This window comes from Pectinophora gossypiella, chromosome 21 (genome assembly GCF_024362695.1).
Source record: "Pectinophora gossypiella chromosome 21, ilPecGoss1.1, whole genome shotgun sequence".
In the NCBI taxonomy this organism is placed as follows: Eukaryota; Metazoa; Arthropoda; class Insecta; order Lepidoptera; family Gelechiidae; genus Pectinophora; species Pectinophora gossypiella.
The window spans coordinates 390,260-414,218 of NC_065424.1; the positions used below are offsets into that span (position 1 = coordinate 390,260).

Consider the following 23,959-nt stretch of genomic DNA (forward strand, 5'->3'; position numbering starts at 1 on the left):
ATTTATTAGAGATTATATGGAATTTTGTTCAGCGAAGATGGATGACTAGCCGGCCGCGACAAACTGAAAAATGGCGCGCGTCTCGCCCGTTCAATGCCGTTTGGATCTGGCAACACTGTCTTCCGTATCGCGCTTGCGCGGTTCCGCGGTCAGCTGTTTGTTACGTCAATATAACCAGAGGCAAACACAATGAAGATTATTTGTTTTATAAACACATACAAATTCACGTTGGTCTAACAGAAAGCTATGTGAGGTGTGGGTACTTAGTTCATTCATTTTGTGATGAATGTACCTCTGACTATTACTCTCTGACAGTTGGGATAACTCGATGTTATGTTACGTTACAAATTCACGTCCGTGAATCCCAAAGGTGTGGGCAGAGCAGAGAAAACAAATTACCTAATTCAGTGTAGATATGAATAGATAAGAATAGTATGAGCAAATAGTTCATACTTCAACTTTGCACTCCACTCGTCCTCAAACTTTACGACTCACGGAGCTCCGCGAAATATATTAGTTAAAACGTTGTTTTGTGCATTATAACCTGCATGGCAGTAAGTCAAAATCGACTATTATGCAAGGAGATCCCTACTTATCACAGGAAAGCCTAAAAAGAGGTACTTACGCCGGAAATCAATGGATGAGAGTTGCACAGGACCTTTTTTGACGTGACTTATTGTAGATTTATCGCAAATGGCATTAACTACTTGGCCGGACGAATGGGGAGCGCTGACGGCTCTCACCCAATGCACCGGTTTTTCCCACTGGTCACATTGATGTTCAGACTAATATGACCAACACGGGAAGTTTTGTTCCTGTTCGTTAGATCTGCTCTGGGTACACAGGACCAGAGCGGGCTGAGTAGACTGAATAGATAGATAGGATAGGAATTGCAAGCGTCAGATATCCTAAGTAAAATACCTACAGCCATGCACTTAATTCCTATCGGGGTAGGCAGGGTAGCTTGTAGCAACTCTGGAAGGGATATATCGTACGGTGATAATTTACGAACCTAGCATCACTTAGGCATCTATATACATACCTACAACATAAATATACCTATATGAGAGCTCATAATTCCTTAGGGTCAGCGCAGACCAAGAGCAACCGCGACGCGAACATTTTCACTCCAGCAGAGAATAGCATTTGTAAGTAAAAAAAGAAAGCAGTTTTTTCTTTTTTTTGCAATCAGTTTCCTAACCTTCACCTAGCGGCTGAAAGAGAGTATTTCTGTGCGTCCTTGTGACGTCACTTCACATTACGGTACTAACCAGTGTTGCCAATATATGAAAATTCTTCAGATTTCGTCGTGTTTTATTTAATGTAATGGAGTATATGGCCGTTAGCAATCAATCAGACGACTACCAAATGAAATAGAAAAGAGACTTAATTAGGTACAAATGGTCACTTTATCGCTTGAAGCGATGATGATGAACAGCGTATAGCCCGTATAAAGGGTCCATCGTTAGAAAGAACACAATCCTACATTCCTGAAAATCTTTTTATTTTACCTATTCTTTAATTTTTTAGTACTAGTTAACTAGCTGAATGCGTTCCTTTGTTCGCTAAAGGGCAACTTCGCAAAAGGGTAAACTCACTAAACGGTAATTTCTGAAAACTGGAAAATCCCAAAAAAAGCAATTTTAGAACAATTTACTTGCTGTTTTTTATTCACTCCCAGTTCATAAAATCAAATCAAAAAAGCCGAAAGAAGAAAGTGAAATCCGTTCATCATAGAAGTTAGTTTTGAAAAAATAACCCGATAATTTTATCATTGCATCAATAATATTATTTCGCCCGAATCGAATTTATAAACTAGCAACACCGCACGTGCCGGGCAGTCGATACCGCGAGCGAGTGGAGGCACGTCGTCTCCCGCCAATTTTGTTTATATTTTTCGTAAGACATAGGTGCTAACCCATAATGCCTAATATAATTAACGAAGTGAAATTAGACTTTAAAGATGTGCTTTTAAGACCAAAAAGAAGTACTTTGCGGAGCAGGAACGATGTAAGTAGCAGTTAGTGTTAATAGCTTCCTGAAATACTAGCTGAAAGATCAAGGTTCAATGGAAAGGCCGTTTGGATGATTCTTTTAGCGATCTACCGGTACAGATTATATAAACCACAACCCTGATTTACTGTTGTGACGGAGGTAAAGACTTTAATAATTATCTCCCCAGCGTTGTCCCGTTTTTTCTTTATAAGTTCCGCTTATCTAACCTGAACATTTGGCAAGTCTGATTTTTACAGAAGCGATTGCCTGTTTGACCTTCCGAAGGGAAAACCAAGTCACATATCTATCTATACTTACCTAAAAACATTTTTTCGGGATTTTCATGATGTTTTTCCTTCACCGATGACATGAAAACAAATTCGAATATGCATAAAATATGTTAATAGAAAACTAGTAACAAAGTGACCTAGGTCGCCAAAAGGGACATTATTATACAGCGCTTTTCTTCTTTCAAGGGTAAACAGAGAGAATGGAGCGCGATCTGTTTATAAGATAAATCTAACCCATTAGTACTTACCTAGTTGTTTACATTGTAGTTATGTACTTCAGGCCTATAATCCCTGACGTGGTAAGTAGTAGACCCCCTGTTCGGAGAACGCATAACTTAGGTACATCGTAGTGTCATGGGTTCGAATTTTGGCTCTAAACCACTGAATTCGACTTTACAAGTTTATCATCAATTATTTTCTTTTTAATATTATTTTTTCATTAATTTTTGGTGCGAAGCGACCTATCCTGTTCGTAATTTCGTAAATAAAAATAATAATTAGGTACCTAAACTAATTTCAGAATCCTACGTTACCTATCTTTTTAATAAAGTAGAAATTAAATCATTAACTTATTATCTAGGTACTTACCCGTTCGAATCAGATTTTTTTCGATTTAATTTTCTCTTTGTGAGTTTCCCTAAGCACGGGGTTATTAGGTAGGTACCTATTCCTTATTCTATGGCACGGGTGAATGCTATAAAAACAAAGAATCCTTTAATTATTAGGAGTGTCGTTATCTTTTGCAGGACTTAAAAAATCTAAATACCTATAAATAGGTAGGTACCTAATGGTGCTGATTTTAAAATTAACATTTGTAACCTGAGTCTCCACCGGACTTCGTAAGTTAATCTTTATGAAAAATTGTTTTATCATATAGCTACTGCGATACAGGGGAAATTGTAGTGCAGGGCCCACTATAAACTTGTGTTAATTTTACTTTATTTGGTAATAAATATTTTTTACTTTTTTACTTTACTTCAATCACCCGTCCCTTTCCTTTTCGGTGGATAAGAAAATGACAGGTATAACTTAAAATGGAATTAGGTGTCTGCAGGAATCGAGGCCGCCAACTGACATATCGCCACTGAAGTCGCTAACTGCCGTATCTGAAATTTTTGTCGAATCTGATTTGCACCTTTTGCAGTTGTCAATAAGACACAAATTATTTAAAAATTGCAGATACGTCGGTTTGTAAAGTCAGCCACGATAGGATGATATGATTGATGTGATGTTGGTATCACAGTTGTACAGTCACCCACTTTAGAACCCTGTCGCACTATCATATTTGACATTTAATAAGACTTACTTACGGTTTAATAATTTATCAGAAAAGTTAATGTGACATGGTTTTTTAAAGACATATTAGTACTCGTGACCGTACCTATTACGTTACGTTACGATTAAACGGTATTGATAATAAAAAATATTACCTTTTGTAAAACATCGTTCGTTCGTGATTCGTGTCTTATCACTTGACATCTCTCTCATCATATTTTCCGTTTATTTATTTTTTCATATTTACTTTTCACGCAACTCAAGCAAACACTGATCTAAGGGTGCATTGTATTACCGGTGCTATGAAGCGATGTCCCTGAAATTGAATACTTATTGCTATAATTTATGTAAGTATGGAGAATTAACTCGATTGATCGCTAAACCAGCGTTTCAAACCTAGGGGTTCCGCGATTTTATCTATTTTTTTTATGCACACACATTAGGAAAATAAACTCATGCCTATTTCCACTGGGGTAAGCTTTCATTTTCAATAATTTCAGAAGGAGTTCCGAAAAATACAGAGTTCGATGCGGATTCCGCTTATAGGCCTTAAGCTACAAAACCTTTAACATGATACATTACGTCTTTATTACCGAAGGGATAGGCAAAGGTGTATAGTATAATACAGCCACTCCTCGCCAGCTATGTTTAGGTAGGTTTCTTGTAATATGGAGGGAGACACGGAATAGAAGAAAAAGGTTGGAAAGGCCTTACGCGCATTTTGTATGAGAACCGCTGTCGCCGGTTCAACCCCACTCTCTTTTACTACTACCCCTACAAACAGATAACTACGATAGCTCTACTGCTTCTCAAATTCTAGCCACTTTACCGGAAATGTATACTTTATGTGATAGACTGCAATTTTATCATTACTTTTCGTAAGATACTGCAACAAATGAAGTTTTTAGCTAAATAGCCGATCTTACTAAGGTTTTTAGCTGTCCTGTGATATGGAGGGATCTCCTTGCATGATATCTAGTCAGATTTTAGATATTTGCCCTGCAAATAATGCACAAGACGACCTTTTAATATGTATACTAACTCGGAGCTCCGTATGTCGTAAAGTTTACGGATGAGTGAAGTGCAAAGTGAAAGAAAAAGAAAAAAAAAATATTTAATCGACAGGCTTATTGTTTTCACATATGAAGACAAAATAATACAGTTATGAATGTATGCCGAAACGGTTTCACCTCAGCATAACGCCATAGCCTAGACTATGACGCTGGTTTTCAGTTGGAACCGGTAAGGTAATCAGGTAACACATTCAACAAAAAATGGACACGAAGTCTAAGCACATTAAGGAAAAAAGTCAAAGTGGAAGTATGATGAACTATTTATTTGCTCACACTTGTATGGCGCGCGTTTCCAACCTCATTTTTTTATTTCGTAGATCGAGCCCTATCTATTGTCATTAACCTAAATCCGTGAGTTAGGTACCTATGTTTAGTAAGTTTATGTATTTGTCTGGGTTAATGAATAGGAATATTAGGTAAACGGTTTATTTTATAAAACACTTCATAGGTACACAACAGATTAGGTCGAATTTTCTTAAAATATAATACTTCTAACAAATATCGTCTTTGTTAGTAACTGTTTTTTTTTTGTTATTATAATTGGGTACTTTCTTAGGTCAACTAGCAATATTGCTTTTTTAGATGAATTGCTTCGATGTGGCGTTTTTAACCCCCAGAACTAGTTCTCTGTGAAGAAGCGAGTGTAAACGTATCCCCTGAAATAGATATCACTTCCCTACTTGGCATCGGATTCCCAAACAACTCACTTCCGAGCCAAGTGGGTCAATAGAACAGATAGGACCAAATTAAGTTTATACTGGCCCCGATTCCTGCACACACCTCCTAATTTTATTTTAAGTTATACCCGTCATTTTCTTATCCGCCGAAAAGGAAACGGACGGGGATAACCCGGGCGAATAAAATAGACATCTCGCTCATAACTCAACTGTGCAACCTATATGACGTGTGCCGTCAACTTAATTCTGTCGAGTTATTAACCAATATAAAACTTTGGAAGAGTTTTTTTTCTGCCTAAAATTGACGTGTTTTCCTTAAATTTAATGTCTGTCGATTACACGTCCTTTTCTTTTTCAGTGGATAAGAAAATGACAGGTATAACTTAAAATAAATTTAAATGATGTGTACTGGAATGAGCACCAATGTCTACTTATTATATGCGCATCTTCTTCGAAGTTTTGATGCTGAAAATTACGGCAGAATGTGATACAAATTGATTTATAAATCATGTTTGTCATGTTTTTTTTTTTCGTTTTTTTTTCATTTTTCATAAAGGCCTGGCATGTGTTTCCAGGTCTGTATTCCGCGTCATGTGATTTGCATTTATCCTTATCTATGTGCTCACTAACAATCTATGTACTTGCACCCGCAGCTGTAAATGTAGTGACATTACACAGACCGACCGTGAAGATAGTGTAGTAGATAAGTGTCAGGTATATTATACACGTTAGGCACAGTTTTTTTTTATTGTAGAACTGCCGCAAATGGCATTAACTACTTGGCCAGACAAACGGGAGCGCTGAGGGATAAAACCCGGTACAAAAAAAACAAAAGGCCTGAGGGTGCTCTGTTGGTCGCGAACTTGGGCTCAGGACGTCGTCAGAGAGGATAATATTCTTCTGTCTTTTTCTTATCGTGTGGGTTGTGAAGTGGAATATCAACCTCATCAACCCTGGTATCAGAATTATTACTGAGCCGCCAAAGGCCCCTGACATGACTCATGTAACGACTACATACTTATATCAGTAAGTAGTGACCGGGACCAACGGCTTAACGTGCCTTCCGAAGTACAGATCATTTTACTTTCGGACACAAAGTGATTTTTATGACAAGTCCCCAACGGGATTCGAACCCGGGGCCTACGGATCGTGAGCTCAACGCTCAACCACTGGACCACTGAGTCCGTTACGGTGGAGGGAATATATGAAAGAATTTATAAATCGACGAATTCATTAAACGATGCCGACCTCGCCGGCGTGGTAAACGATTTCCTTCAATCCGCGCTTATCGCTATCGGCTCACAAGAGTCGATTACTTATTTCAAATATGAACCTCTCAGACGACGTCCGGAGCCGAGGTTCGCGCCCAACTGGGCCTAGTGTCATAGAATAGGGAATTATACTACTTATAGAACGGAAACTCTCCGCTCCCCACCTAACCTGAGCTAGGTTTACCTCGGTCATAGTTTAGACTTGAATCGTATGGTGTCAGACGTCACAAACAAAGATAAGCGTGTATGATAACGTCAATGTGTGGTGTCTGTGTAAAATGTTGTTTGTATGAATTGTCCGGGGTATGCTAGTGTGTTAAATTTTGTACCGGGTAAGAGTAAGCTCCCCATTTATCCGGGCAAGTAGTTAATGACATTTGCGGCAAATCTACAATAAGTCAGGTCCAAGACATATGGTCTGAAAACGCGTCGAAACCGCTTGGTTCCCGCCAGATTTTATTGAAGCAATTTTTTTCAATTTGATCTACCCTGAACCGGCGTGCGTGTATGAAGCGATTGATGAATGTGGAGGAAGCAAGAGAAGTGTGTCAGGATCGAAGCAAATGGAATTCTATAGTCTCTGCTTACCCCGGTGGGAAATAGGCGTGAGTTTATGTATGTATGTTTTTCAATTTGAAACGTTTCTCTGCATTGCAATGTATTTGTTTCTACACAATCTATAATAGACTATTGGAAACGTAATGGTTGGTTGTGACAGCGTGAGGCAAGAGCAAACTGGATCAGCCACGGGCCCACAGTCATTACTGTCAAGGTGACAGTGAACAGTCGAAGAAAAAATAAATTGAATCGGAGAAATTTGGAGATATCGCCGACAGGCAGTATTGATCAAATTGTATTACAAGAAAATTGGTTTGTTTTATATACGCAGTCAGGGCAGTTAGGGTACGAATAGACTATTTAGGTTATACCTACCTACTAACATACCTATATACAGGGTGTTAGTAACATCGTAACGAATACTAAGGGGGATGATTCAGAGTTGATATCAAGTTGAATTCTCCGTCGCAAAATTCCTGTTTTTGCTTTAGTTTTTTGCTTTTTTATTATTTTTAATTCTATACTTTTGCGGTGGAAAATTCCATTTGACATTAACTCAGAATAATGAGCTGAGTCATCCCTCTCAATATTCATAACGATGTCACTAACTATTGAATATGCACCTTTATAATCGTGTTATCGTGGGCAACACCACTAGTGGTCATAGACCTTTTTACTTTTTACTTATTATAGACGTTTGTGCTCTCTGCCCGTTCTCTCTTGCATTTTTACCTGTCAGACGTAATGGCCGTACTTTTTACCTTTATAAGTTAATCCTATTGAATCTCACTGACTGTATATTATCATCATATCCTAAAGTGATAATAAATGTTATTTGTGGCTCACAAGAATATTGTTTTGATAATTCCGGTCAACCACCATTGGCTTTTGTCGAAAAGCCTTTTCACTAACACCCCCGTGCAAGTACATACAGGTAGCCATACAAGTAGGTATGGTTGTTAGTGATACCGTAACGAATACTGAGGGGGATGATTCAGACCATGATTCTGAGTTGATATGAACTGAAATTCCCTGTTGGAAAATTCATGATATTGTTTGTGTTTGTTTTAATTATTTTCAGTTCTATTCTTTTGTGACGGAAAATTCCACTTGATATTCAGAACCATGACCTGAATAATCCTTCAAAGTTTTCGTTACGATGTCATTATCACCCTGTATAAGGATAGATACAAAAACTAAAACTAAAATCATTGTAGTATAGGATTAGGTGAAAAGTATGTACTTTTCAACAACAACTCTCAACTCTTTCTTTTTTTACAATCCAGCAACATTTCGGCGACTAAGGTTTTAATGTTGGGGTTGTCATACAAAAAACAATGCATCATTGCCTACACAAAATGGGATTTCCCGCGGCACATCACTGGTAGGCACATTTCACGGTACATATTTTAAAATACGGTCGTATACTTAACATTTTCTAAGTAGATAACTTGTGACTACACAATGACCCACGTTTTTAGATAAGTTTGTTTTCTAAATTTACAAGACCAGGGAATCAAACCCGGATCTCATTTGGCTATTGAGGTCTCTAACCGCCGCACAGATGTCAGAGGTCATCTATCGTTTACTGAAATGATCCGTAACTTTGTTAGTATTAATAAGATTTTTAATTGACTGATATACATATCTAAGTACATAATTAAAGCACATAATAACGGGCTTGTCATCCCGTGATCATGGCACTTGCAACAGTGTCGAAATATCGGGAGTCTCATATCCCCATTTAAACGCGGTAAGAACCCGTTATTATGTGCTTTAATTATAATAACAGCGTAAACTTAAAACAATGTATATCTAAGTACATATATTAATTAAGTAAACTTACAGGGTGTTAGTGACATAGTAACGAAAACTTTGAGGGATGATTCAGACCATGCTTGATACTGAGTTGATATTAAGTGGAATTTCCGTCGCGAAAGTATGCAACTGAAAATAATAAAAAAACTATTTTTTTTCCGACAGTAATTTCCACTTGATATCAACTCAGAATCATGGTCTGAATCATCCCCCTCAGTATTTTTTACGGGCTAACTAACACCCATACGTACCTACTCGTTTTTGCTTCTTGCACTTTGTTGAATAAGTTATTTTGATGTGGTACTAAAATAAAAGAAAATGCTCTCGATTGAGTCAAAGAAAAATCGACCTTATCAATTCTGTGCTAATGACCGTAACTAATAGACTCACATGATCTTGATTATGATCACGTGATCGGCTATTTGATCGCTTATTTACTTAAGTACCTAAAATTCATAAAATCCCATGGTATTAGGTTGGGTTTCCCTTCGTGGGTTGGAAGGCACGGGCAGTGGCCTCTGTAAAAAACCGGACCTGTTAAATTTTCAGGTTGCTGCGCTAGCTGGCCCCGATTTCTACAGTCACCTCCTAATTTTACTTTAAATCATAATTTTATCTGTCATTTTCTTATCCGCCAAAAAGGAAAGGGACGGATGATTTTAATCTTAGGAAAGATAGCTCTTAATTTTAGGAAGAATGAGTAAATGAATGAAAAACCCGGGTGAATAACCGCAATTTTGTGCAATAAATGATTTGATTGATTGATTGATTGAATCAAAAAAGTATCTTACTGGTATGCAAACCGTTTGACGTGTGCTGTCAACTTAATTCTGTCGGGTTATTAGCCATTGATTTAGATTTTTCAGGGTTGTTTTATACACTTCTCATCAAAAAAATCGAAACACTTCCGTTTTCATTGTTTCTGTCCGAATTTAACACAAAAAAGAATTCATACGATGAAAAAAAATACATAAATGTATAGCTGGCAGTTTGGCCATTACAGTAATAAGCGAAAATTCAAAATTCAAAATTAGAATTTCATTTGTTTATCTTATAAACGAAATGAATCACTGTTTTGAGACAAATGTGTGTATAGGGTTGGAGTACATTTAGCGTTTAAAAACGAAAAATTGGCGCCTATCCTTAAACTTTTTGTTTTTTATTTCAATACTGTGACTTTGGGACGTCTGAAAAAAGGTTTTTTTTCTAAAACGTATGGATACTTCGCCCACAGAAGCCGCCCAAGTTGTGGCATTGCTGGATTCTGGCCTTAGTCAGCGTGTTGTGGCTGCAAGACTGCATCTAAGCCTGTCATCTGTTCATAGAGTCTATAAACGTTATCGGGAGACTGGTTTGTTCACGCGCCGTTCAGGATCTGGCAGGAATCGGGTCACTTCTGAGCGAGATGATCGATTTATTGTAACAACTTCTTTAAGAAATCGACGCCTTAACGCTTTTCAACTGCAGCAGCGGCTTCGTGTTGTACGAAGGGTGGCTGTAAGTGACTCTACAATTAGAAGAAGGTTGAAGGATCGTGGACTGGTACCGCATAAGCCAGCAAATGGGCCGAAATTAACTGCAGACCATCGAAGAGCGCGCCTTAACTTTGCACGTGAGCACCTAAATTGGTCATACCTACAGTGGAGCAAAGTTCTCTTTTCTGATGAGTGTAAAATTATGCTGTATGGTAACGACGGAAGGAACAAGGTCTACAGAAGAGACGGAGAACGCTATGCACAATGCTGCATTGAAGAAAAGGTCAGCTATGGTGGCGGTTCGTGGACGGTTTGGGGAGGAATCAGCGCCGACGGTAAGACAGAGCTTGCTTTCGTGTCTGGGCCACGTCTGCCTGCACTAAACTGTCATCGGTACGTCGAAGTGTCTCGAGCCTCATGTGATGCCCTATGCACATTTTATTGGCAACGGCTTCATATTCATGCACGACAATGCTAGGGCTCACACCGCGGGCGTCGTACGAGATTATCTTAACAAAGTCGATATCTCTATTATGGAATGGCCAGCAAGAAGCCCGGACATGAATCCCATTGAACATCTGTGGGATGAATTAAAGAGACGAATTCGAGCAAGAGATCCTGCCCCAGAAACACTTAGCCAGCTGCAAGATGCAATCCAAGAGGAATGGGACAATATACCACAGCATGTGATCGTGACTCTCATCCGATCGATGAAGAACCGTATGGAAGCAGTAATTAGAGCTCGGGGAGGGAATACAAGTTATTAAATAAACGTTTTTTAGCTTTTTTTTTCATTTACGTGTGTTGTTTTATCCATTTCCTTTATACTCCATACGGAATAAAAATGACTCATTTAACAAAATACGAAACCTATGAAAAATTCATTTAAATTTAGAACATTAACATTAAGATTTGATAAGCTCATATTACTCACTATTAAACGACATTTAACATTTATTCCTAAATGTACACATTTTTCTGATAATCCTGACAAAACGTAAACTTGCAAGGTGTTTCGATTTTTTTGATGAGAATTGTATTTGTGCTTAAAATTGACGTGTGTTCCATAAATTTTATGCTTGTCGATTACCCGTCCCTTTCCTTTTTGGCGGATAAGAAAATGACAGGTAGGTATAACTTAAAATAAAATTAGATGGTGTGTACGGTCACGAGCAATATGTATACACTTTGGTACCATGTCACATTAACTTTTTTGACAAATTGAACTGTAAGTCTCACTAAATGTCAAATAATGTTAGTGCGACAGTCCTAAAGTGGGTACATTATATTGTTCATGACTGTACAGGAATAAGCACCATTGTCTAGACAATACTTACAATTTCTCATGTATAATATATTTTGTTATCTAATCGGGCACATGTCTGTCAGAATATTAGAGCGTTATGAACTATGACTCATGTCAGACGTTGGCTAAGAACTGGTGTTATCCGGATTCTATAAATTGGTTTGCAGCAGAACAATTGGTACCTAATATAATTAGTTCAACGCCTGCTGTTTTATTGTTGCATTTCACAAATAAAAAATCTCGAAAACTTGGTATGTGGATATTATAATAAGTAGGATACACACTAAGGGTGGTATTAATAAACTAATCTCAGCTGAGACTGCCCTCAAGATTATGCTCAAGTCCCTGTTTTTATATAAGAACTGTCACATTGACATGATCTTGAGAGCAGTCTCAAAGCTGAGATAAGTTTATTAATATCACCCTATATATTTTGGAAATAGAAGTTAGGTCGTCTTCTATCGTGTGGGTTGCGAGGTGGATGACCAACCTCATCAACCCTGGTGTCAGGGTTACTATTGAGCCGCCAAAGGCTCCTGACATGACTCATGTAACGACTACGTACTTACATCAGTAAGTAGTAACCAAGACCAACGGCTTGCCGTGCCTGACGTGATCTTCTTACTTTTGGACAATCAGGTGAGTCAGGAGAAGGTAGGTAGGTACGCAGTAACTTCTAGATTTCTGATTCTGTTCTGAGGTACAATCAAAGAGCAGAAGTGCAGTCACTGAGCCCAGCGAATTATTTGTAAACAGTATGAATCATTAGTTGTCATAATTATAAAATTCATGTTTTTGTAGGTGTTTTTGGTCTATTACAGAAACGACATGTAATCAAGAGGTCTTAAGTGCAACCAGTTAATCTATTACTTTGCAAGAAACTGATTGGACTTTTGCACCTTATCGTACCTACTAATATATATTCAATATAAAGGCGGAAGTAGGCTTGTTTATTTGTCACCTTTGCACGCCTAAACCGCTGAACGGATTTTAGTTAAAATTCGTACGGAGATGGTTTGTGACCCAGGGAAGAACGTGGGACAGTTTTTGTTCCCAAAAAGGCGGTGGAAATAAAATCTGTCGACGCGAGCGGAGCCGCGGGCGATAAGTTAGTGATAATTATAATTCCGCTATTTAAATATATAAGGTATTAATAGTATATAGACAGAGTATAAGCGCAGATAACGGGGAGAGCTGGTGGGCATGATGCCAAGTTTGTGACAATGTCAGTGGAGTGAAGAAATTCCTCGCCAGCTCTACATCAAGGTCAGATAAATACCATGGAGATCTTATGTGCGTATTTATAATTGCAAATTAGTGTAAGTAGTATCTTATTGGTGGGTAATAATATTACTTATAATAATTAAAACACATAATAACGGGTTCTTACCGCGTTTGAAATAGGAATATGAGACTCCCGATATTTCGACACTGTTGCAAGTGCCATGATCACGGGATGACGGGAGTCAAACGCGGTAAGAACCCGTTATTATGTGTTTTAATTATGATAATAACCGCGTAAACTTAAAACAATGAATAAGATTATAAATTTGATTTGATCAGTCTTCTCAAACGGGGCTGGTTCGAACTCCGGTACCGGACTCAAATTCAAAAATATCTTTATTCAGTAGGTAACATAGTTACACTTTGAATCGTCAATTTTACATAACGAACGTCTCATCCGCCTAAAACTACTGCAGCTTCTCACAACCTGTATAGCCGGGGAAAAGAAGCTGCAAGAAAAACCTCGGCACAGGGCCCTAGACGTTCTTTAAAAAAATAAACATAAAATATTGGTATACAAATGAGTAATTTAGCTGCCTAATATCAGTTCTCAGACAGTTAATCCCATGCATTCATATCTTCTAAATAATCACTAACTTTATAATAACCTTTTTTGTAAAGTTTTTGTTTAACTACTGTCTTAAAACAGTTGAAAGGCAAATTCTGAATGTCAATGGGAATCTTATTGTAAAAACGTATACATTGCCCCTTAAAAGATTTAGTAATCTTATGTAATCGACTGACTTGTAAAGCAAGTTTATTTTTATTCCTGGTATTAACAATGTGCCGATCGCTATTTTTTGCAAATAATCCTATATGTTTTTTTTTACATATATTAAGTTTTCAAAGATATATTGTGATGCCAAAGTTAAAATATTAATTTCTTTAAATTTATTTCTAAGTGACTTGCACCAATGAGTTATTAATTTACATTCATCTACAACTCACTCGTCAAACCGCACATTGACTACCTAATTGAACTATGGGGGTCGGCCGCGAAAACTAATCAGATAAACCTACAGAGGTCTCAAAATAAACTCATAAAAATACTTTTTAACTTTAAACGTTTAACTCCCACAAAGAAAATTTATAAAACGACACATATAATGAATGTCAAACAAACCTATACATACAATACCTGCCTACTAATAAGAAAAATAATAAATAAAGACCTACATTCGCAACTTACCTTCACAAAAAAAGTAACTGTACAAAAGCGTATTATGAGACGGGCTAGTTTTCTTTGCACTGGACGACCAAGGACAAATTATGGAAAAAAAAGTGTAGTTTACGAAGGAGTGCAGCTTTATAACCATCTACCCACTGAGATTAAAAATACTAAAACTCTAAATATCTTTAAAAAGGCATTAAAAGCCCACATTCTTAAACATTATTAATGGTTTTAATCGTAGTGTGAATCTTGTGTTGCTGGTGGATGGAACAATTAAAGTGTCGACGCATATGGAACACAGATACCTACCTACTAATTAGTATAGTAAGTCTCGGAATGTTATTTAAGTACCTACCTACCTTAGTCCAATTCCAATGTTGTTTAAACTACTATATTATGAAATTGATTGTTTCTCAGTAAGCGAATCAAATGTATTCTTTTGAGAAATAAAGTATCTTAAACCTTAAACCTTATTTATCTTCAGTTTTCACTAATACAGTTCGCTCGACCTTTATAGTCGGCGATACGGCTCACCACCTAACACGTTGGTCTAACAGAAAGCTCGGTGAAGTGTTGGTACTTAGTTCATATTGCGATGGATGTATCTTTAACTACCCCAGTTGGGACAAGGTCGAGAGTTTATGTTATGTTATAATATTAGCCGACGCATCTTATAGAGATGGTGGGAAAACGTAACAATATTTAAATGAATGGCGGCTATCCGTTAGGTTTATTTCCAACTAGTCACATCAGTTACTTTTTACCAGTTTTTTTTTGGTTGCCTAGATATTGTAGTGCCTCTGGGATGTTCTGTTTCTGGCGCACAGATGGTTTTGCAGCTGTGTTAAGGAAACGTGTTGCTTCTCTCATGCAGAGAGTAATGTCTAGTTCTAACACCATCATTAGAAGTATTGCGACAAGTTTCGACTCTCACATCATGCGATTCTGGACATTGCTCTCTGTGGGGAAAAAGTAGTGGTATACTATGATAGTTATTTAAGTAAGTATTGTTATTATTGTCAGGTGTTGTTATTTTTGTAAATTTTATTATTATATTTTAATTGTGTTGTATTTTGTATGTATGGAATGTTTTCTGAAATAAAGCTTTATTATTATTATTATTATTATTTACTAACCGTCAAAACACGAAATCACTATTTCCTCTGTATGAAAAAGCACACTGTGAAGTCATAGAGACGTCGTGATAAAATGTCGGAGATTTTATTACTTTTTCTTGATTCAAATTTGTAAATAAGTTAAATTGAAAGAAGAAAATGTTTTTCATTAAGTACTTTAATCAATCATTTATTCGTAATAAACATTACAGTCAAAACAAAAATACACATTATATAAAATAGACAATAACAATCTATTTAGTCAAATAAGCCCCCGCGGGTGGATCCGGGCGCAAAGGTCCCCATCACGCTTGCCGCGTTACCACGTTGTATGGCGATGGACAACCTTTGCGCCAGGAAACAACCCGCACGAGCATCCGACCCCCTGTCACTACTTTCATTACTTTTAGATCAGTATTTATTTAGTAATCAGAATTTCATAATTTAATTTGAACCTAGTACAGTCATGAGCTATATAATGTACCCACTTCAGGACTCTGTCGCACTAACATATTTGACATTTAGTGAGACTTACAGTTCAATTTGTTAAAAAAGTTAATGTGACATGGTACCAAAGTGTATACATACCTATTAATGCTCGTGACCGTACACGACGACTAATTGTGTGTGTTTACACGTGCGAGTTGATGGCTCGTTCTCACAGCATAGATACATTTACGTCAATAAAATATTACGTTGTGATGACGTCATCATAGCCCACTTATCAATACGGTTAACGTTATGTACTTACGGGAAAATTGAACTACTATTACAGCCTTAATTAATTGAGCGATGGTGTAGCCCAAATGGAAAAAGCGCTGGGAGGTCGCACGTTCGAGTCAAGCACGGGTCTAAACCAATGAATTTCGATTTTTACTTCGTGCTTGAATCATAAATTCATGATTAATTTTCACGTGCTCAGCGGTGAAGGAAAACAGGGAGGTGTAAATTGTGTAAATGGTCATTTCTCATTGGTGTAGGCAGAAACCACGGAATTCCACTTACTACGATCCTCAGACACCACTGTCGCTTCTTCCACTAAAAAAAAAAAATTTTTGTATTATTTTCAGGTGGACCTCTACCGCGAGATTACGTTCCGCAACTCGGGGCAGACGTACCGGGGAGTCCCCGTCATGGCAAGCAACATGGACACCGTCGGCACCTTCGAGATGGCACAGGAACTGTCCAAGGTTAGTTGCACGTGTTGTTACTAGTGGTAGGTTAGGTGAGCGAATGGCCTACAGTTTGCTAATGTGCTCACGATGACAAAACCGCGCTTGACTTCCTATGCTTATAAGTAAACATTGTTTAATAAACAAATCATTGTTACTTTGTGCCTATTTCCTTTCCTAGTATTTACTTATACAAAAGATCTGTTATATACTTGTTTATTTTTTGTTAATTATAACTAACTGGCACGTTTATGTTATCGGCTCCGGATTTCCCATCACCCTGTGTAGGTACCTACTACTTTTATAAGAGAAACTCTGTAATGTGGCAAAGACTGAATATCATAGAAACGAGATTTGCCCTCAGCACTAAATTACACGAGTTCGCATGTCGCCTGGTAAATGCAATCCCAACTCTAGATCACAAATTCGAGATCCCGCGGAATTGTAAATATCAATCCCGCGTAATCCCGAAATTTTCGGAATGTCGTATAGTTCATAAAAAAATGTTAAGTTAGGAAGGCTGAAAACGATGAAAACTGTTTGTTTGTGTGGTTAACCTCACAAAAAAATATATAAAAAAATAAAAATATATATTATTATTATTAAAATTAAATTATTATTATTAAATAATTATATATTTTTTAATTTATTTATTTTTGTTTTTATTTATTAATAAAAAGCAAGCAGCTGAGTAACCGGCCATCCTGACGTCAAGGAGCGCTACATCGACTTACCCGCCATTCATTGCGTAGGATAAACACAAACAAAAAAAAATGAATTCGATTTAAAAAAAAATTGAAGTAATTTGGTTGCCTCACATTGGTTCCCAGGCGGTTATTCCCACGCATTCCTATCTTTAAATATACATTAAAATTATAATAACAATTTTACCTTTCTACCTGGTTACGCTCCCGCCCGCGGCATCCCTTTATAAAAAAAAAAAACTGTGGAAAGAACCCCTAACACGTTCACAGTGAGGCAATACATTTGAAGATCATACGTGCATGTCCCATATGTGGGGCACATTTTTTCTTGTTATATTGTGTCTATGTACATAATTTCCAAAGTGTTTATCGAAAAATAAGATTGCACGTGAGGGGTTTCATATCTAATTTTCAGTTACACAGTGAACGTGTTAAGTATACAGGGTGTTAGTGACATCGTAACGAATACTGAGGGGGATGATTCTGAGTCGATAAAGTGGATTTTCCTGTCGGAAAATTTATAAAAAATTTTGTGCTTTTTTAAAAATATTTTCAGTTCCATACTTTTGCGACGGAAATTTCTACTTGATATCAACTTAGAATCATGGTTTGAATCATCCCTCAAAGTTTTCGTTACGATGTCACTAACACCCTGATGTTATATGCGTACGCCCACGATATTGGTTTTCATGCGACAGACGTACTTTCCAGAATTAACCTATTATCTAAGGTAAGTAAATAAAATAAAGTTGCCGATTCGGGCAACCACCAACATAATTTTAACTTAATTTGACACGTCTCGTCTGAAACTAGCTCTATCTGTTAAGTACTTGTAAAATAAGGATCACTAGTGATTTTTGTGATATGTCGACGCCCAACTATCAACCATTTCTCAACCCTGGACATAGAATAAGGCATAATACTACGTATGGAACAGCTACTCTCCGCTCCCCACCAACGGCTGAGCTACCTTTACCCCACTTCCCGTCGGTCTTACTTTAGTCTTCAATCGTATGGCGTCAGACGTCACACAAACACAGACAATGCAGCTCGGCTATACCACCTGGGAACCGGTGCACCGGTTTGTAAGTCTGTGCTACAAACACAGATACGCGTTTTTTTTTTTTTTTTTGTGACTTATTGTAGATTTGCCGCAGATGGCATTAACTACTTGGCCGGAGCACAGATCTCGTGTACTATAACGTCGCATATAAAACGAGGTGTTTTGTATGATGTGTCTAGAGGCCGTTGTTTAAGTACCTACTAAGAGTTTCTATCAAACCCCATCAAAAATACCTTGAAAATAATCACCGATGACGTCTTCGTTCCAGCACGGACTGTTCACGTGCATCCACAAGTATTATTCCATAGATGAATGGAAAAAGTTCGCGGCTGAACATCCGGAGTGTCTCGAGCAGATGGGTGAGTCAGTAAACAAATCTTTTTCGTCGTAGCTTTACTCTCAGGTAAACATTGGTGCTAATTCCAATACAGTCGTGAGCAATATCATGTACCCACTTTAGAACGCTGTCGCACTATCGTATTTGACATTCAATGAGGCTTATGGTTTAATTTGTCAGAAAAGCTAATGTGACACGGTTGCAAAGTGTATACATATTAGGTAGTACTCGTGACTGTACACACCATTTAAGTTATACTTGTCATTTTCTTCCCCGCCGAAAAAGATAAGGACAGGTAATTGACAGGCATAAAATTTATGGAACACATGTCAATTTTAAGTCGAAAAAAACCCTTCCAAAATTTAATATTGGCCAATAACCCAACAGTGAGGTGACAGCACACGTCAAACGGGTTGCTCCTGTTTTATTCCTCCGTATTATTAATTCATACACCCAAAATTAACAGTTGTCAATCGAACAACTGTAAAATTTTAGGGTTAGCATTTTTTTAATTTCTGCCTAAAATTGACGTGTTCCATAAATTTTATGCCTGTCGATTACTTGTCCCTTTCCTTATCGGCGGATAAGAAAATGACAGGTATAAAAACCCCGTCGTAGTGAGCACCTTCGTCCCAAAAAGAACCCAAATGCAAAATTTGAGAATCCTAGTATTTTTTTAATCGTAATCCTTTCGCTTTTATATAGGTATAGATAATGTTTGTTCGGTCTCCAGCCGCCAGCTCGGGCACAGCAGAGGCTGACTTCGAGCGCCTCACGGAGATCCTCACCAACATCCCTGACTTGAAGTTCGTCTGTCTGGACGTCGCCAATGGATACTCGCAGCACTTCGTCGAGTACGTGAGGCGAGTCCGCGCGGGATTCCCCACGCACACGATTATTGTAAGTCTGGGTCATAAACAAACAACGTAACATAACGACTATATCCCAATTAGGGTAGTCAGAGGTAAATCCATTGCAAGGTGAACTATGTACCCACACCTCACCGAGCTTTCTGTTAAACAACTGTGCTAGTGGGTCGTAAACATCTTCTTGATTTTGACATATAATTTTTTAGTCTTGGATGGCATTCACTACTTTACTGGACAAATGGGGGATACTGAAATGGGGAATTTAAAATAAAAAGCTTGATGATGCCCAGATGAACGCGAACGTCGAACCTGACGGCGTCGTCGGAGATTATGTTTGAGAGAAGCGACTCGAAATGGATATCGATAAGCGCTGATAGAGGAAAAACGTCTACTATGCGTCGGGTCAGTATCGGAACCTAACCATTATCCCGGATCTGAAGTTCGTCTGCCTGGACGTCGTCTCGAATCCGGATCCACGTAGCACTTTGTTTGCGCTGGATTCTCCACGCATAGGTACTATTATTGTAACTCAGGGTAATTTCCACTATTTGTCCGGCCAAGTCACACCAAGGAAGAGGCAAAATGGCACAAAAATCAACCAAGAGTCTATTTACTTGTCTATTTATGTCCGTAAGGCCCAAATGCCTATATGCTTACCCCTTTTATCCCCTCTTTTTTGTCCCCCCTTTTAACTACTCCAAGTTTTCTATCCTACCTTTTTATCTACGTAAAATTAATCGTTTTCGTTTCAGGCCGGCAACGTGGTGACTGGAGAGATGGTAGAAGAGCTTATTTTATCTGGTGCTGATATTATAAAGGTACATCTAATCTCAATAACTCTGACGCCCCTACGGCGTGGTTCTCGTTATCGCGCGCGACGCGACATCTATCGCAAGCTTCGACCAATATATGCTTTTAACAATTCAAAAAAGGAAAGACTAATCTACTACTACCAATCCTGAGACCTGAGTTTACCTGCGTCTATTGGTCGTATTTATTGCGTCGCACACGATAGATATAGTGTAACCTGTGCAGACTATGTTACATGAGGTGGATCATTGATCTTACACCATAAACAAGATGATAATCGTATCTAGCCTACCCACGTCCCACTGCTAGGTAAAGGCCTCCCTCCAATTCCTCCATGACTTACTATTCTGTGGTTCTTCGAGCTGGCCATGCAGTCCAGGGACCTGTTTAAAATACATTTTAATGTTCATTGCGTCACCACTATGGAGCTACAAAACATGTCGGATCAAGCTACACACGCACTTCGCAATGTACATTAAAATGCAATCGTAATGTTTATTGAATTGGCTCTTGGAAGGGGTCGTTATCGTCACGTCATCTCGGCTTTGGTCTGTTCCTGTTTGGGGACATCTCGGAGGGGAATAAAATATAAATTTATATGTATTTTATATTTTTTTTAACTTGTGGTTGCAGGTAGGCATCGGCCCAGGGTCGGTGTGCACGACGCGTATAAAGACGGGTGTGGGCTACCCGCAGCTGTCCGCTGTTATTGAGTGCGCAGACGCCGCGCACGGACTCAAAGGACATATCATTTCGGTAAGTGTTGCAGCGTGCAAGCGTTGACCAACTTTTAGGTTTCAGTTTTGTAGACCAAACAATTAAGACGGTTTTTGTGATTTGTAAAAAAATCGTCCTTTCTATCAATCACTATTCAATTATTTTACCACCGTTTTGTATTTTTAAGTGTTCTCGCAAATAAATTGATTTGATTTGAATCCATCATTGCATCGTGATTTTCCCAAGGGATTATCTTTTCGTTAAATTATTGAATTTGGTGAGAAAATATGGGTGATGGCCTCAGATAGTGATGGCTGATGGGCTAATCTCATAATAACTTCTTAATCTCTCAATACTGATAGCACCGGCGGGAAGATTTTTTATAACTAAGAAAGGAACTCTCTTTTTTAAAAAAAATCCGCGAATTACGAACAGATTAACGTGATGTTTATCATCTACGTAGACAGGACAATCCATACTGCGTCAAAGTTGCGTAAAAACTCCTAACCCGCGATATACATACATTTTCAATAATTTTCAAAGGACGGCGGCTGCACATGCCCCGGCGACGTAGCTAAAGCATTCGGCGCGGGCGCAGACTTCGTGATGGCGGGCGGCATGTTCGCCGGGCACGACCAGTGCGGCGGCGAGGTGGTCACCAAGCCTGATGGCAAGAAGGTTAAGCTGTTCTACGGCATGTCTTCGTCCACTGCTATGTTGAAGCATTCTGGTGGCGTTGCCGAGTATCGGTCCTCTGAAGGTGAGTTTTGGTGGTTTTCAAAAGTTTTTAAAGTTCACGTATACGGAGGCAGCTCCGCGGATGATCGGGCTGGTAATAATTTGTCATATTTAAGATCGCATGCTGCAACGGGGTGCGTTTTGATATGACGTATATAAACCTTCATTATTAGTATTCTTATATTTCATTAGCGATTGATGAATGTGGAGGAAGCAAGAGAAGTGTGTCAGGATCGAAGCAAATGGAATTCTATAGTCTCTGCTTACCCCGTAAATAGGCGTGATTTTATGTATGTATGTATATTTCATTAGTAGTGTTTCTTGAAAAAATACTTTGTTAGTCACTTTAATTATTGATTGCGGTAGCTAATATTTTTATTTCTTTTCGAGTAAGTAACAGTTTTTTGATGAGTACCTACGCTATTATTATAATATATTATTAGAATATTTTTAGCGAAAACAACTTGACTCTTATGTGATCCACTCATCCGGAAACTGTGTCTAACTTTTTTATTAATTTCCAGGTAAAACAGTAGAGGTAGAATACAGAGGCGATGTCGGTGCAACAGTCAAAGACATCCTTGGAGGCCTAAGGTCAGCGTGCACGTACGTTGGAGCTGCGCGACTGCGGGAGCTCCCTCGGCGGGCAACCTTCATACGATGCTGCAGACAGGTCAATGACACCTTCTCGTAACTTCTGCGTTCCTAGTAGCCTGGTACTCGAGGAGTTAGATCTGTATATGTCTGTCTGGCTGATAATCGGGGATAGCGTATTTTTATGGCCTGTTTCATTATGAATGTGTAATCTAAAAGCCATAACATATGGCGTGCTGGGCGATAAATAAATGAATTCTACTGCTTCATTTATCGCACTGCTAGGTGTACTAATTAAGTGCAGATAATTATAATCAAAAATTGATCGTCTTTTCTACCGTAAGCCTGTAACGTGACATGGCATCAGATATGGCGCGCGATGCAATGAATAGAGTCTGTTCATTTATCGCGTCGCGCGTGATGTTCGGTTACTAGTATTCTCTGGCATTAATATTTAAATGTGTAATGTGTAATTTTATCTGGAATTCTAAAGTATGTTATGCATAAAAATACGCGGATTATATACGTCCCTACCTACCTACGTAAAATAAATTATGAATCCCCGATTATCAGTCATTTAGATTCCGCTTGCTTATCTGCACAAATATTGGCCTTCAATTATGCCAGCTGGCCAATACCTAACAAATATTACGTACAATAGTAGGTATAATTATACGTCTAATGTCTTCGATGGCCTTTTAGTTGAAGAAGGAATCAAATAGGATTTAAATATTTAATTTTGAGTCGATGTCGTATCGAGTCCTAGTAAATGTGTTACATAGGTCGTTTCTTTTATTTTCTTTCTCATACGAGAATATCATCTTCTCAGACTGTATTTTCCTTCGTCGAAACCCTGTTATACCCCGTCACGCGCGATAACGTAACCCATGCAGCGAATGCTCAATCGTCATTGTATTGGGTTACGAAAAAAAAAATGGGAAGTTCAACTGACTGGGTAGAACTGTTATCCAGTCGAACAATTATGATAAATTCTAATTGATTCCTGATTCGACTTCAGTAAAATTAACTAGTTTCAATTCATAGCTTAATAGGTATTGTAATCTATTCGCTGGTGCTAGTTTTGGAAGGTTACTGTTCAGGGTGGCTTGTATAGATTCGTCCGGATGTTATGGAGTGTGCAGGGGGGGTCAAAATAGCCACATCAAAGCAATTCATCTAAGAAAGCAATGTTCCAATTTGACATTTGCGCATATAAAAGTAAGTGCGCAATGCAAACAAATGTCAAATAGCAATATTGCTTTCTTAGATGAATTGCTTCGATGCGGCCATTTTAACCTCCCAGGTCGTTACAACTAAAAGATCACTAGCCTTTGCGGCACGGGATTCGCATCGCACGCGACGCGGCTCATTGTTGCGGGCTTCGAGTACTTAATTGATGTACAACGTTTATCTAACGTATGCAGTGGGGGCAGGTCGGTAAAAGTATGCTGCAGTACTTATGCATAGTGACAAAACAATGCGAGGTTCTTCTAATATACATATAGAATACAAATGAAAATAGCACGTGATTAATAATAATGAATTGAAAACCGCGTTATAAGTCGCGTCGCGCCTGCTCTGCTACGACTTTTGGTTTTACTAAAGTATTTATATTCCATTATAAAAATTAAAAAAAAAATACAAAAA

The 23,959-nt window shown here is 38.2% G+C and overlaps 1 protein-coding gene across 1 annotated transcript; it reads left to right on the plus strand.

Moving 5' to 3' along the window:
* Positions 1-1,846: 1,846 nt before the first annotated feature.
* LOC126376878 (GMP reductase 1-like) lies at positions 1,847-23,632 on the plus strand. The gene is made up of 8 exons (XM_050024435.1): positions 1,847-2,010; positions 16,379-16,498; positions 18,516-18,606; positions 19,318-19,484; positions 20,206-20,271; positions 20,897-21,019; positions 21,524-21,740; positions 22,243-23,632. The coding sequence occupies exons 1-8, from the start codon at positions 1,924-1,926 to the stop codon at positions 22,410-22,412; spliced, it is 1,041 nt and encodes a 346-aa protein (XP_049880392.1). The 5' UTR covers positions 1,847-1,923; the 3' UTR covers positions 22,413-23,632.
* Positions 23,633-23,959: the final 327 nt, after the last annotated feature.

Coding starts and splice junctions, on each gene's coding strand:
- LOC126376878 (XM_050024435.1), top strand. CDS start 1,924: ATGCCTAATATAATTAACGAAGTGAAATTAGACTTTAAAGATGTGCTT. Junction 18,607..19,317: donor GGAGTGTCTCGAGCAGATGG/GTGAGTCAGTAA, acceptor TTCGGTCTCCAG/CCGCCAGCTCGGGCACAGCA. Junction 20,272..20,896: donor CTGGTGCTGATATTATAAAG/GTACATCTAATC, acceptor TTGTGGTTGCAG/GTAGGCATCGGCCCAGGGTC.